This window comes from Moesziomyces antarcticus (assembly GCF_000747765.1).
Source record: "Moesziomyces antarcticus DNA, scaffold: scaffold_v10012, strain JCM 10317, whole genome shotgun sequence".
Taxonomy (NCBI): Eukaryota; Fungi; Basidiomycota; class Ustilaginomycetes; order Ustilaginales; family Ustilaginaceae; genus Moesziomyces; species Moesziomyces antarcticus.
This window is the reverse complement of record NW_014638998.1, coordinates 237,288-249,869: the sequence shown is the minus strand read 5'-3', so window position 1 is coordinate 249,869 and position 12,582 is coordinate 237,288. Positions and strand designations below refer to the sequence as shown.

General features: G+C 63.0%; 5 protein-coding genes across 5 annotated transcripts; 3 read left to right on the top strand and 2 right to left on the bottom strand.

Moving 5' to 3' along the window:
- Positions 1-518: 518 nt before the first annotated feature.
- On the top strand, positions 519-2,225 carry PAN0_012d4483 (aldehyde dehydrogenase; the record flags this gene model as incomplete). Its single annotated transcript, XM_014800020.1, has 1 exon — positions 519-2,225. One exon carries the CDS (start codon positions 519-521, stop codon positions 2,223-2,225), a length of 1,707 nt encoding a protein of 568 aa, XP_014655506.1.
- A 15-nt stretch (positions 2,226-2,240) lies between these two features.
- Positions 2,241-3,428, bottom strand: PAN0_012c4482 (amidohydrolase 2; the record flags this gene model as incomplete). The annotated part of the gene is made up of 1 exon (XM_014800019.1): positions 2,241-3,428. The coding sequence occupies one exon, from the start codon at positions 3,426-3,428 to the stop codon at positions 2,241-2,243; it is 1,188 nt and encodes a 395-aa protein (XP_014655505.1).
- Positions 3,429-3,957: 529 nt separating this feature from the next.
- Positions 3,958-5,217, top strand: PAN0_012d4481 (taurine catabolism dioxygenase TauD; the record flags this gene model as incomplete). The annotated part of the gene is made up of 1 exon (XM_014800018.1): positions 3,958-5,217. One exon carries the CDS (start codon positions 3,958-3,960, stop codon positions 5,215-5,217), a length of 1,260 nt encoding a protein of 419 aa, XP_014655504.1.
- Positions 5,218-5,324: 107 nt separating this feature from the next.
- Positions 5,325-7,190, bottom strand: PAN0_012c4480 (translation initiation factor eIF-2A; the record flags this gene model as incomplete). The annotated part of the gene is made up of 1 exon (XM_014800017.1): positions 5,325-7,190. One exon carries the CDS (start codon positions 7,188-7,190, stop codon positions 5,325-5,327), a length of 1,866 nt encoding a protein of 621 aa, XP_014655503.1.
- A 666-nt stretch (positions 7,191-7,856) lies between these two features.
- PAN0_012d4479 (uncharacterized protein) lies at positions 7,857-12,536 on the top strand (the record flags this gene model as incomplete). The annotated part of the gene is made up of 1 exon (XM_014800016.1): positions 7,857-12,536. The coding sequence occupies one exon, from the start codon at positions 7,857-7,859 to the stop codon at positions 12,534-12,536; it is 4,680 nt and encodes a 1,559-aa protein (XP_014655502.1).
- Positions 12,537-12,582: the final 46 nt, after the last annotated feature.

Sequence of the window (12,582 nt, the reverse complement as noted above, 5' to 3'; positions counted from 1 at the left end):
ACGCGACCAAGGCTCTCCCCGCGTTCTTTTCAGGGAGAGCTCCCCGCACACACACACACACACACACACACGAATCCGCTCCCTGTCTCCGACGGTCAGATAGTGTCACGCATCTCTCGTCCACCGATTGGCAATTCAATTGCTCAGCCTTGGCACTGCATCGCGCTGCATCGGTGCGGATAACTGAGCCGCACACCACTCAGCAAGCTGCCATGCCTGCGGGTCGAAGGCATCGCGCGCCTTCGAGGCTTCTTCTTCTTCAAGGGTCCAGCATTTTTTGGCGAGGGGCGGCGGCAGGGAAGCGATTTTTAAGCGTTATCTCGGGCCTCCCGAACATCCGAACGCGCGGCTTTGCGCACAGGGCAGCCTGCCTTTTGCTTTGCTTCCACGCCATCACCCTTCGCTCCCAACAACGCATTGAAGCAACGGAAGCCGGCCGATACTTCAAGGCTGAGCTGGACCGTGAGCAAGAGGTGGACGGCACATCCGACTTGCGGCCTTTCGTCCGCACTCTCACCATGTCGCTGCGCACTCGCCTCCAGCTGGCCTCTTCAGCACGCTTTGCTGCTGCACCGTTGGGAGCGTGTCGCTTCATCCGACGCTCGTCGACGTCCACGCTCGAAGGCCACGCATGGATCAACGGCCGCTTCGACCGCAGCTCCTCTCGGTTGCTTCCGATCCACGACCCGGCGCGCGGCACACGCATCGGGAGCATCTCCATCCCCACGCCCACGCAAGTCTCGACCGCACTCTCCAGCGCACACACTGCCTTCGACTCCGGGCTTGGGGCGTGGTCTTCGCCGGATGCGGTGCACTTTCGCTCGGAAGCGCTGAGTCGCCTTGCGGGGATCCTGCGCGAACGCGCGCCCGAGCTGGCGTTGCTCGAGTCGCAGCAGACAGGTCGATGCATCCGCGAATTCCGCGCCCAGCTCGCGCGCCTCTACGAGTGGTTCGACTACTACGCCGCGCTCATCCGCGTCGGTGAGCGCAGCATCCTCCCGCTCCGCGGCCAACTCCTCGGCTACAAATCCCGCCGCCCGCTCGGCGTCGTGCTGCAGATCACGCCGTTCAACCACCCGCTGCTCATCGCAGTCAAGAAGCTCGCTGCCGCCCTGGCCGCGGGCAACAGCGTCATCATCAAGCCCAGTGAAGTTGCGCCGCTCACAGTGCTTCAGCTCGGACCCATGGTTCAGGCAGCAGGAATCCCCGATGGCGTGGTGCAGATCCTCCCCGGCGCGGCCGAGACAGCCAAGTTGCTGGTGGAAGACGACAGAGTTCGCAAGATCGACTTTACCGGCGGAACGAGGGTGGGCACGCTCCTTTCAGAGCATGCAGGTAGGAGGCTTGTGCCCATCACTACTGAGCTGGGCGGCAAGGCGCCACTGGTCGCCATGGACGATTGCCCTGTCGATGTGGCGGTGAATGGCGCATCGTTTGCCGCGTTCGTGGCGAGCGGTCAGACGTGTGTCTCCGCCACACGGGTCATCGTGCACGAGCGCATCTTTGACGCGTTCCTCGCTGCGTTCGCTCGGCGCGCCGACGCCATTGCCAAGCGCATGGGCGATCCGCAGAATCCAGCCACACTGCTCGGCTCGCTCATCAGCCGCACGCACGTCGACAAGCTGCACTCCTCCGTCCAGTCGGCTGTTTCAGGCCCATGGCGGTGCCTTACGGGCGGTCAAATCCCCACTGGGGCTGGGTTTGACGGCCACGACTTAAGCGGCGGTGCATTCTACCCGCCCACCATCCTCGCTCCTACCGATGGAGCCGAGGAGGGTGCATTGCGGAGCAGTGCCATGTGGCAAGACGAGGCGTTTGGGCCGGTGGTGTGCGTGGTCCCGTTCCGCGATGATGCGCATGCCGTCGAGCTGGCCAACGATAGCCGCTTCGGGCTCGGCGCAAGTGTGTGGACGCAGGACCATGCGCGCTTCCACCGGCTTGTGCCGTCCATCAACGCGGGCATCGTGTGGCTCAACACGCACCATCGCAACGACCCTTCGAGTCCCTGGGGCGCCGTCTCCCCCTCGGGCACCGCCTCCGCCATCGGGCTCGGTGCCAACCCATCCGGCATTGGAAGGGAGAATGGCATCGAGGCACTCAATGCCTACTCGAACCTGCAGAGCGTCACCCTCAATTACGCCGACACCGCCACGATGCGTGCGAGCGAAGACTGGTTCAAACCCGCCGACGACTCCTCCGACACACAGCAGGTGCGGTATGGCTAGCAATGTCAGTGTGATTCAAAGGCCAAAGAGCGAGACTGCGTTGAGACCGAGCACGGCGTGCTTGTCGGCGTCAGACCACGAGCTGACGCTGTCGATCGCCTCGACGTTTTCCGAGACGGAGCGCCAGATTTCGGTCTGGTCGTCGGTGATGACCGTGCCGTCGTGGCGCGTGGGAGGGAAGAACGGATGGTCGGTTCCAAAGTGCATCCTCGCAATGCCCAGCTTGACGTCGGCGCTAGCCGCACGAGGGCCGTACCTCTGCGCACGCCCGATGATCTTGGCGACGCCTTCGAGCTCCTCGGGTCCGTAGGCCACTGCGTCGTAGTACAGCTTGCCGAGGTAGTAGCGCGGGTCGTGCTCGAGTCGGTTGCACACGTGCGGATCGTGCGCCACACAGCTTGCGAGCCGCGATGAGAGGATCGGCAGCGCGCCACCAGAGTGTGCGACTAGCAGGCGCAGTTGAGGGTGTCGGTCAAACACGCCGGCTAGGATGAGCCTCGTCGTAGCTGCCGCCGTCTCGAACGGGAAGCCCAACGCCAGCGGAAGCACGTGTCCATTATCCTGTTGGCCCCACAGACCGTCTGGCTGCGAGGCATCCGAGCCCAGACCATAGTGGGGATGCAAGAACAACACCAGCCCGAGCTCGGCCGCTTTCTCCCACACGGGTTCGAGCCTCGGATCGTCAAGCCCCCTCCCCAGGCCGCGCGATCCCAGAATGGCGCCACACAAACTCGGCGCCGCCTTGATCGCGTCCAAACACTTGACCACCTCGTCCACCTCGACGCCCTCCGCAAGAGGCAGGATCCCAAACGCCCTCATCCTCCTCTCCGGTTGGATACTCGACCCCTTTGCGTCTTCGAAGAGCTGCGTAGCTTGGTGGCAGTACTCTTCCAGATCGGCATTGCACTCTCGTGCCGAAGTCACCGCCTGCTTGGCGTCCATCCAGTCGAGCCACGGATTGGCGAGCGACACGATGCTCACGTCGATCGCATGCCGCTGCATGAATGACACCTTGTTGCGCACGTCCCAGTACTGCGGGCCCACCGTGCGTCCTCCGGCGACCTCTTGCGGAAGGATGGCGAGCTTCTCGGTGCCATCGCTCGACTCGCGGTGGATGCGCGGATTGACGCTGCGCGAGCGCAACAGCGACACCAGCCGCGCGGTGTAGATGTGCGAGTGCACGTCCACCAGCAGCTTCTTCATCGTTGTGGTTGGAGCAATAGGTCGAGAGGAGAAGTGCGCGGAGCTCTTGAGGGAAGAGGTGATCCATGCGCAGCCGAGCGCCGAACAGCCGGGCTGCCGACGTCCAACCTTATCTTTCGAAAAGAAATCCGCACAAGTGTCAGAGCGTCCAAAGCAGACAGTGCGGAGGGCTGGATCTGGTCATGCTTAGCAATCGAGGCCCAAGCGAAGCACGCGATTGAGGCTGCGGCTGATGCGGGGCAAAAAGGCGGGCGCGGCTGTCAGGCAGTGCCGACTTGGAGCACGCCATCCCTCTTGCACGATGGCGCACCAACCCAGCCCCGCTCTCGCTTTCGCTCTCGTCGGTGATGTATAGCCGCAACAGCGCCGTGCGAGCCATGACCAACGTCACCGCCGTGTGGGTGCTATGTGAGCCGAAGCGACTTCTTCCGTTCCGGTGACGTGCTCTCTTCCAGTCCTTCCACATAAAAACCGGACCTCTGCCCTCCTTCTACGTCTTCTTCCACACACACATCACCGTGGGTTTACAATGTTGTCGACACTTCCTGCTGGATCTGGCCACTTTTCGGCGCCCACTGGGTCGGGCGCTGGCGATAGCGATGGTTCGGGCGGCTTCTCGGCGTCGCAGATCGAGGCGCAGCGCTCGCTCAAGTCGTCGATCCAAGAGCTCACCTCGGGCCAGCACGACGCCATCCCCTCGCTGCTCACGCCCTACTCGTCGCTGCCGCGTCGCATTAGCGGTCCTACCGTGTGGGATGCCGCATCGTACACCGGCGCCGACAACCGGTCCAAGTGGGTGCACACCTTCACCGAGCGACAGATCGCACAGCTCGAAGCCGCCGCTCAGCTCTGGCTCGAGTCCGGCCGCGAGCTGGGCGAGATCGAACGATCCACCTTTCCCCTTCCCTCGGACCTCATTGCAACTCTGACGCAGCTGCGACAGCGTCTCGTCGAAGGCCATGGGTTCTACCTGTTCAAGGGGCTTCCTACCAAGCGGTGGGGAAACCGACTTAGCGCAATTGCGTACCTTGGGTTGGGTAGCTATTTGGGTAACATTGTGTCGCAGAATCGATACGGCCATGTGTTGGGTCACGTCAAGGATCTGGGTGAAGACCCTACGGCGATTGACAAGGTTCGGATCTACCGTACCAACGCGAGGCAGTTTTTCCACACCGACTCGTCCGGCGGTATTGTGGGGCTGCTGTGTCTGCACAAGGCGGTCGAAGGTGGAGAGTCGGACATTGTCTCTTCGCACGCCGTATGGAACCACCTCCAGGAACATCGTCCCGACGTGGCCGAATTGCTAGCGAGCAACATCTGGCACTTTGATCGCAAGGGCGAAGTCAACTCGGACCAGAACGGTTGGGTCACTCGACCCATTGTCCATCTGCGACAAGGTCAGCCTGAAAACAGGCTGATTCTGACCTACGATCCGTACTACCTCAAGAGCATCCAGCGTCACGTCGATGCCGGTCATATCCCACCTCTCAGCGACGAGCAAAAGGAGGCTATGCAGGTGCTCGAGGATACAGCGAAGCAGCTCAGCCTGCATATGGTGCTGGATGTGGGAGATGTCCAGTTCGTAAGCGACGTGCATGTGCTGCACGCCAGGACCGAGTACAAAGATCCAGCCCCCCCTGCACCCCGACGACACCTGTACAGACTCTGGCTGGCTGTTCCCACCGCAGAGGGTGGCTGGCAAAACGCTTACCCCGACAACGACCTCCAGCGCAGAGGAGGAATTCAGGTCAACGACACCAAACCCACCTACCCCCTCGACGGCGAGTAAATCGTTTTTCCCCTACCCACAATCACTTGCTCACACAAACCAACCCCAATGGCAAGAGAGATCGACGTGCAAAAAGCATCCGTGTAAAAATTGTGTACAGTGGGGTTTTACTCGAGCGTGGCGAGTTCGTTGCGCACCTCGTCCTCGGCCGCGATCTTTGCCAGCTGCATGGCCTCCAACTTTTCTCCGCCCGCCTGGCGCAGCTTGAGCTCTTCGATGGCCTTGAGCTTCTTGTTGAGGTTGCGCACGCGCTTTTCCAGATTCGCCGCACCCGTGTTGCCGCCCACCTCGGCCGCACCGGACACTGCCGGCTCCGGCACCACCTCGACCGCCGCCGCAGCCGCACCGTTCTTGCCCTGCTGCTTGGTTCCCTTCTTCTTGTCCTTGTCCTTGGTGTTGGCGTTGCGCGGTGCACCGGCCGCACCGGGAATCGCGCGTTTGCGGTTGCCCGTACCGGGCGCCTGGTAGGTTCCATTCTCGGGCGTCGAGGCGCCGGAACCGCCTTCGTCGATGCGCTTAAAGATGTCCGGCGTGTTCTGCCCACGTGCGCCCGGTGGACGGTAGGCACCCGTAGGACGCTTGGTGGCCGCCTTGGTGGCGAGGTACGCTGCAGCAGCAGGCGAGGGCGAGGGCGCGGCGGGGAACTGCGCAGGGAAGGGCTTGAGCCCCGCATTGGAGCCTGGTCGCCAGCCAGCCTGGTAGAGCTCGTCGATCATGTCGACGTGGATGAGGTCGCCGGTGCAGTGCCAGATCTTGACGCCGTTCTCGACGCGCAGACGCGGGCTGAGCGTCGCCGTAAGCAGGAAGTGGCCGTCGGGCGACCACTGGCACACGGAGCTGTTGCTCGCATCCATGGAAAAGATCTTGCCCTTGCCCAGGTTGTCGCGATCCCAAATGTCCACCGTGCCCGAAAGGTTGCCGAAGCCAGCGAGGCAGAAGAGGCGACCGTGCGGGTTGAAGGCGACAAAGTTGCGCGGCTGCGTGCCGAGCTCGGCGATCACGTTGACGCGGTGGCTAAAGAGCACCGCCTTGGCAGGCATGTATCCGTAGATGACGATAAACTCCTTCGAGTTGGGGTTCCACTCGAAATCGTGGATGGGGCCTTCCTTGTCGAGGCCGACGCGGCAGTCGAAGTCGCCGCGCACCGACATGAGGTAGAGGTTGGTCTCGCCGTAGTACGACTTGCCCGTCTTGTCGTGGTCGGTGGAGGTCATAAAGAGGAGGGCGGATCCGGCCTTGTTCCACTTGATCTGGATCTTGTCTGCCTTGAAGAAGGTCTTTTGCGACACGGGCGCCGGGGGCGTTTCGGGCGAGGGGATGAGCGAGGCGAGCGAGTAGACGCGCACCGAGGCGGGGGCGCCCTTCTTCTCGCCGCAAAAGACGGCGATGCTGGGCTTGTCGCCCGGGCCGAGGTCGAAGGAGGTGATGCCCTCGAGGCGCAATCTGCCGACGACGCCCTTGTCTGCAATGTGGCGCGCCTCGTAGATCTGGAGCTCGGTGGAGACCTGTCGTACGCAGTACTCCTCGTTGGCGGAGAACTGGAAGAAGCAGTCGTTCTGCGACTTTCGCTCGAACGTGGCGACGGCCTCGCCGGACTCGGTGTCCCAGATCTTGAGGTTGCGTGCGTTGGAGCCGTCTTGGAGCTTGGAGGGTCGCTCCCATGTGGAGAGGAAGCCGCCCTTGGGCGAAAACTGGAGGTCGACCACCTTGGGCACGGGGAGGTCGCGCTTGACGGACGAGGTGGAGGCGTTGCGGGTGTCTACGAGGCGGGTGAAGTCGTCCATGGCAGCGGCAAAGGTGGAGCCGTCGGGGCTGTACTGGAAGACGCGCGTGGCGCCCTGTACCTGGTCGAAGCCGTTGACGGACGAGTAGGAGGGCGAGCCGGTGTTGAGGCCGATCGACTTTTGCGCACGGTAGGCCCACTGCGTAGTGGCCTCTCCCGCAGGCACGGGCACTGCTGATGGTTCCGACATGGCTGCTGTGGTGGTGATGGACAGTGAATGCGTGACGCCGCGCTATGCCACGATGCAAAGGAAGCCGGTTCCGAGGATGCTGTTCCAGATGAGCAGGCCGACGCTGGCCGATGACGCGGAAGGAGGACGAAAGAAAAAGGATCCGACGAGGGGCGGAGATGGGCACACGCAAGTAGCAAGCAGACGTGTGTGACAAAGGGCGAGGTCGAGGGCGAGGGTGAGGGTGAGAGAGAGAGAGAGGGAGAGAGAAAAGGCAGCTGCACGCGTCCATGCAGCACCAGATCGCAGCCCAGCAGCAGCCGCAGCGAGAAGAAGGCCACTTCTTCCGGCCGTTGCTGCCGCCTTTTCAGGGCAGCCAACCCGCCGCCGCCGAGGCTAACTTTTTCGGACTGGCTCGCTCGATACACGTGATTGGAACGGATTTGTAGTCTCATTTGTTAGGCCGATAGCTACCGAACAAATGTACCTTTTCGCGCACGCTCACGCCCAGTCCAACACTTTGCGAATCCGCCTCACGCGCTGCGACTGACTGACTGCCCTGAAAGAGGCGGCTGAGCAGCTGCGTGGCCGCGCGCTGAGCCCAGCAGAGCAACACTTTCGGCAGCGCGTCCGGTCTTGCCTTCTGACGTCCATAGCCTCGGCCATCGCAACGCTCTCACGCCCAACATGGACGTCGTCCACGTCGATGGCGCAAGAAAGGCGCCAGGTGACTGGTCGCCAGACGCATGTCGCACCGTCGCCTCCGAACTCACAAACACCCTCGACCTCGGACCCGACCGCCAACTCGTCGTCGAGGCGCTCGTCTTCATCCACTTCTCCGTATACACCTTTGCAGAGCGCCTCCGCCGCCGTCAGGGTCGCCGCTTCCACCAGTCGCCCCGCCACTTTCTCAGCTTCATCGAGTACTACGTCCAGGTCTCCAACCAGAAGCGCGACGAGCTCGAGGACCAGCAGCGCTTCCTCCTCGTCGGCCTCGACAAGCTCCGCTCCACCGTAGACCAGGTCGAAGAGCTCCAAAAGAGCCTCGCCGTAAAGCGCACCCAGCTCGAGGCAAAGAACCAACAGGCGAACCACAAGCTCCAGAGCATGGTCAAGGACCAGCAGCAGGCCGAGCAAAAGCGCGCCGCATCCATACAGATCCAGGCCGCCCTCGCAAACCAAGAGACCCAGATCAGCGAGCGCAGAAACGTCGTCATGGCTGACCTCGCCCACGCAGAACCCGCCGTACAGGACGCACAGGCCGCCGTCAGCAACATCAAGAAGCAGCACCTCACCGAAGTCCGCTCCATGGGCAATCCTCCGCTCCCCGTCAAAAACGCAATGGAGTCCGTCTGCATCATCCTCGGTCACAAGATCGAAAGCTGGAAGACCGTACAGGCCATCATCCGCAGGGACGACTTCATCGCCAGCATCGTCAACTTTGACACCGACCGCCAGATGACGCCCCAGATCCGCGCAAAGATGAATCGCGACTACCTCTCCAAGCCCGAGTACAACTTTGAGACCATCGACCGCGCCAGTAAGGCATGCGGTCCCCTCGCCAAGTGGGTCATCGCACAGGTCCGCTTCTCCGAGATCCTCGACAAGGTCGGCCCCCTCCGCGACGAGGTGCAGTCGCTCGAACACCAGGCAGAAGACACAAAGGCGCAGGCAACCGAGATCGTCGACATGATCGCAGAGCTCGAAAACAGCATCGCCACCTACAAGGACGAGTACGCCGCGCTCATCAGCGAGACACAGGCCATCAAGTCCGAGATGGAGCGCGTCCAGAATCGCGTCTCGCGCTCCATGCAGCTCCTCGACAGCCTCTCGTCCGAAAAGCACCGATGGGAGGAAGGCAGCCGCACCTTTGACGACCACATGAGCACCATCATCGGCGACGCCCTCCTCTCCGCAGCCATGCTCGCCTACGCCGGTTTCTTCGACCAGCAGTATCGCGAGTCCATGTGGGCCTACTGGTCGGACCACCTCCGCCACGCAGAGATCAAGTTCAAGCCCGAACTCTCCTTTGCCGACTACCTCTCCACCGCAGACGAGCGTCTCGAGTGGCAGGCAAGGTCGCTCCCCGCAGACACCCTCTGCACCGAGAACGCCATCATGCTCAAGCGCTGGAACCGCTATCCGCTCGTCATCGACCCCTCGGGCCAGGCCGTCCAATTCCTCCTCAACGAGTACAAGCAGCAGAAGCTCACCACCACCAGCTTCCTCGACGAGGCTTTCCTCAAGGCGCTCGAGAGCTCGTTGCGCTTCGGAAACCCTCTCCTCATCCAGGACGTCGAATACCTCGACCCCATCCTCAATCCTGTCCTCAACAAGGAGCTCCGCCGTACGGGCGGCCGTGTGCTCATCCGCCTCGGCAGTCAGGACATCGACTTTTCGCCCTCCTTCAACATGTTCCTCTCCACACGCGACCCCTCCGTCGAGTTCTCGCCCGACATCTGCAGCCGCGTCACCTTTGTCAACTTCACCATGACGCGCAGCAGCCTCCAGAGCCAGTCGCTCGACCAGGTGCTCAAGGTCGAACGCCCAGACACCGACCGCAAGCGAACCGACCTGATGAAGCTCCAGGGCGAGTTCCGCCTGCGCCTCCGCCACCTCGAGCGCTCGCTCCTCACCGCGCTCAACGAGTCCGAAGGCAACATTCTCGACGACGACAAGGTCATCGACACCCTCGAGACGCTCAAAAAGGAAGCTGCCGAAGTCACCTCCAAGGTCGAGGAGACCGACGCCATCATGCACGAGGTCGACCAGGTCACTGCCGAGTACGTGCCGCTCGCCAAGGCGTGCAGCTCGGTCTTCTTTGTGCTCGACCAGCTCCACCTCATCTCGCACTTTTACCAGTTCTCCCTGCGCTTCTTCCTCGACATCTTCGACTTTGTCCTGCGCCGCAACCCGCACCTCGCCGGCGTCTCGGATCCCAAGCAGCGTCTCGACATCCTCATGCGCGATCTCTTCCTCGTCGTCTTCCACAGGACCAGCAAGGCGCTTGCGCACCACGATCACGTCATGCTCGCCATGCTGCTCGCTCAGATCAAGGCGCGCGAAGAGGGCCATGCCGACACGCTCGACAGCGACGAATACGAGTTTCTGCTCGAAGGCGGCATGGCAGCCGGTGCCACCACCACGCAGCGCAGCGGCGATGGTGAGATCGAGGCCATGCTCGACGAAGAACAGCTGGCACGCGTCCAGGCATTCAAGCGTCTCGCCTTCTTCCGCACCATCGAGGACCACATGGAGGCCAACGCTCCACAGTGGCTCGCCTTCCTCGGCTCCAACAGCCCCGAGACCGAAGTGCCCGTCTTCTGGCCGACCGAAGAGGCAGACAGCGATATCAAGGACGAGGTGCGCAAGATGCTCGTCGTCAAGTGCCTGCGGCCCGATCGGATCGTTCAGGCCATGGCGGCATTCAGCTCGCGCGTCTTTGGCCAGGACGTGCTGGGCGACCCGGGCTACGACCTGGGTAGGATCGTAGCCGACGAGACGGACGCCAGCACTCCCATCGCGCTGTGCTCCGTGCCGGGCTACGATGCCAGCTTCCGCGTGGACCACCTGGTCAAGCTGGTCAACGCGCGATGCACGTCGGTGGCCATGGGCTCGCAGGAGGGCTTTGCGCTTGCCGATCACGCCATCACGTCGGCGGCGCGCACGGGCAACTGGGTGCTGCTCAAGAACGTGCACCTGGCGCCGAGCTGGCTGTCGCAGCTCGAGAAGAAGATGCATGCGCTCAATCCGAACCGCAACTTCCGCCTCTTCCTCACATGCGAGACATCGCCCTCGATCCCGGTCAACTTCCTGCGCGCCTCGCGCATCCTCATGAACGAGCCGCCGCCGGGCATCCGCGCGAGCATGCTCGACAGCCTCAAGAGCATCGCACCCGCGCGGTTGCAGCGTGGACCCGCCGAGACGCCGCGCCTCTACCTGCTGCTCGCCTTCTTCCACGCCACGCTGACGGAGCGCCTGCGCTACACGCCGCTGGGCTGGTCCAAGCCGTTCGAGTTCAACGACTCGGACGCCGAGGCGGCCCTCGACATCATCGAGGGCTGGGTGACGCAGGTGGCCAAGGGCCGCGCCAACGTCGACCCGCAACAGCTGCCCTGGGACGCCATCCGCTCGCTGCTCAAGCAGAGCGTGTACGGCGGCAAGATCGACAATGCGCCGGACCAGACGCTGCTCGACTCGTTTGTCGACGGCCTCTTCTGCGCACGCGCGTACGATGTCGGCTTCGAGCTGGTCAGCGATGCCAAACAGCCGCTCGTCGCACCCGAGGGCACCAAGATGGAGACGTTCATCGGCTGGGTGCAGGCGCTGCCGGAGCAACAGCCGCCGCAGTGGCTCGCGCTGCCGCCGAGTGCCGAAAAGGTGATTGCGGCAGCGCAGGGTACGGGGCTGCTGAACAAGCTTGTGCGGATGAAGCAGCTTGCGGACGACGATGACGACGAAAAGGTGGTGGCGGTGGACAAGGGCAGTGCAAGCAAGGATGCGGCGGGGGTGGTTGGCGGTGCGTCGGCGTCTGCGCAGCCGGGGTGGATGAAGGCGTTGCGCGCGAATGCGGTGCACTGGCTTTCGCTGCTGCCGACTTCGGTTTCGGCGGTGCGTGCCGAGGCGGGGGCGGTGCAGGATCCGCTGTACCGCTTCTGGGCGCGCGAGAACCGCACGGGCTCTTCGCTGCTATCTGTGGTGCGGGCGGATCTGGAAGAGGTGGTGGCGGTGTGCGAAGGCACCGCGCGACAGACGAACCACAACCGAACTTTGCTCACGGACCTTCCGAAAGCGGTCGTACCTGCGGCGTGGCGTCGATACGCGGTGCCCAAGTCGATGGCGTTGTCCGAGTGGATCGTCGACCTGCGCGCGCGGCTGGACCAGCTGGAGCGCATCACGCGCGAGTCGGCCGAGCTGGGCGGTTCTGGCACGGCGGGGTACGAGATGGTCGAAGTGGTGCTCGGGCTGCTCTTCTCGCCCGGTGCGTATCTGACGGCGACGCGGCAGAGTGTGGCACATGCATCGCGCGTGTCGCTCGAGAACCTCTCGCTGCGTCTGCTACTCAACGACGCCAAGGCCGGGCTGGAGGTGGGCAAGTTTGCCCTGCGTGGACTCAAGCTTCAGGGCGCCGAGTGGGACAGCCAAGCATCGCGCATCCGACTCAACGACGGCGCCGTCACCAACCTCGGCCTGACCGCGTTGGTGTGGGAGCAAAGCAGCCAGAAGAAGGACGACGAGACGGTGCCGATTAGCGTGTACCTCAACGAAGACCGCAGCTTGGCACTGTTCGCTACGCCGCTCAAGGCCGAGTCGGGCGTCAAGCAGGCTACGCTTGCGCAACGCGCCGTGGCTCTACGTGCGGCATGATTCCCAATGCACAAATCAACAGCCTTCCGTTGCAGAGAGTGTAGGG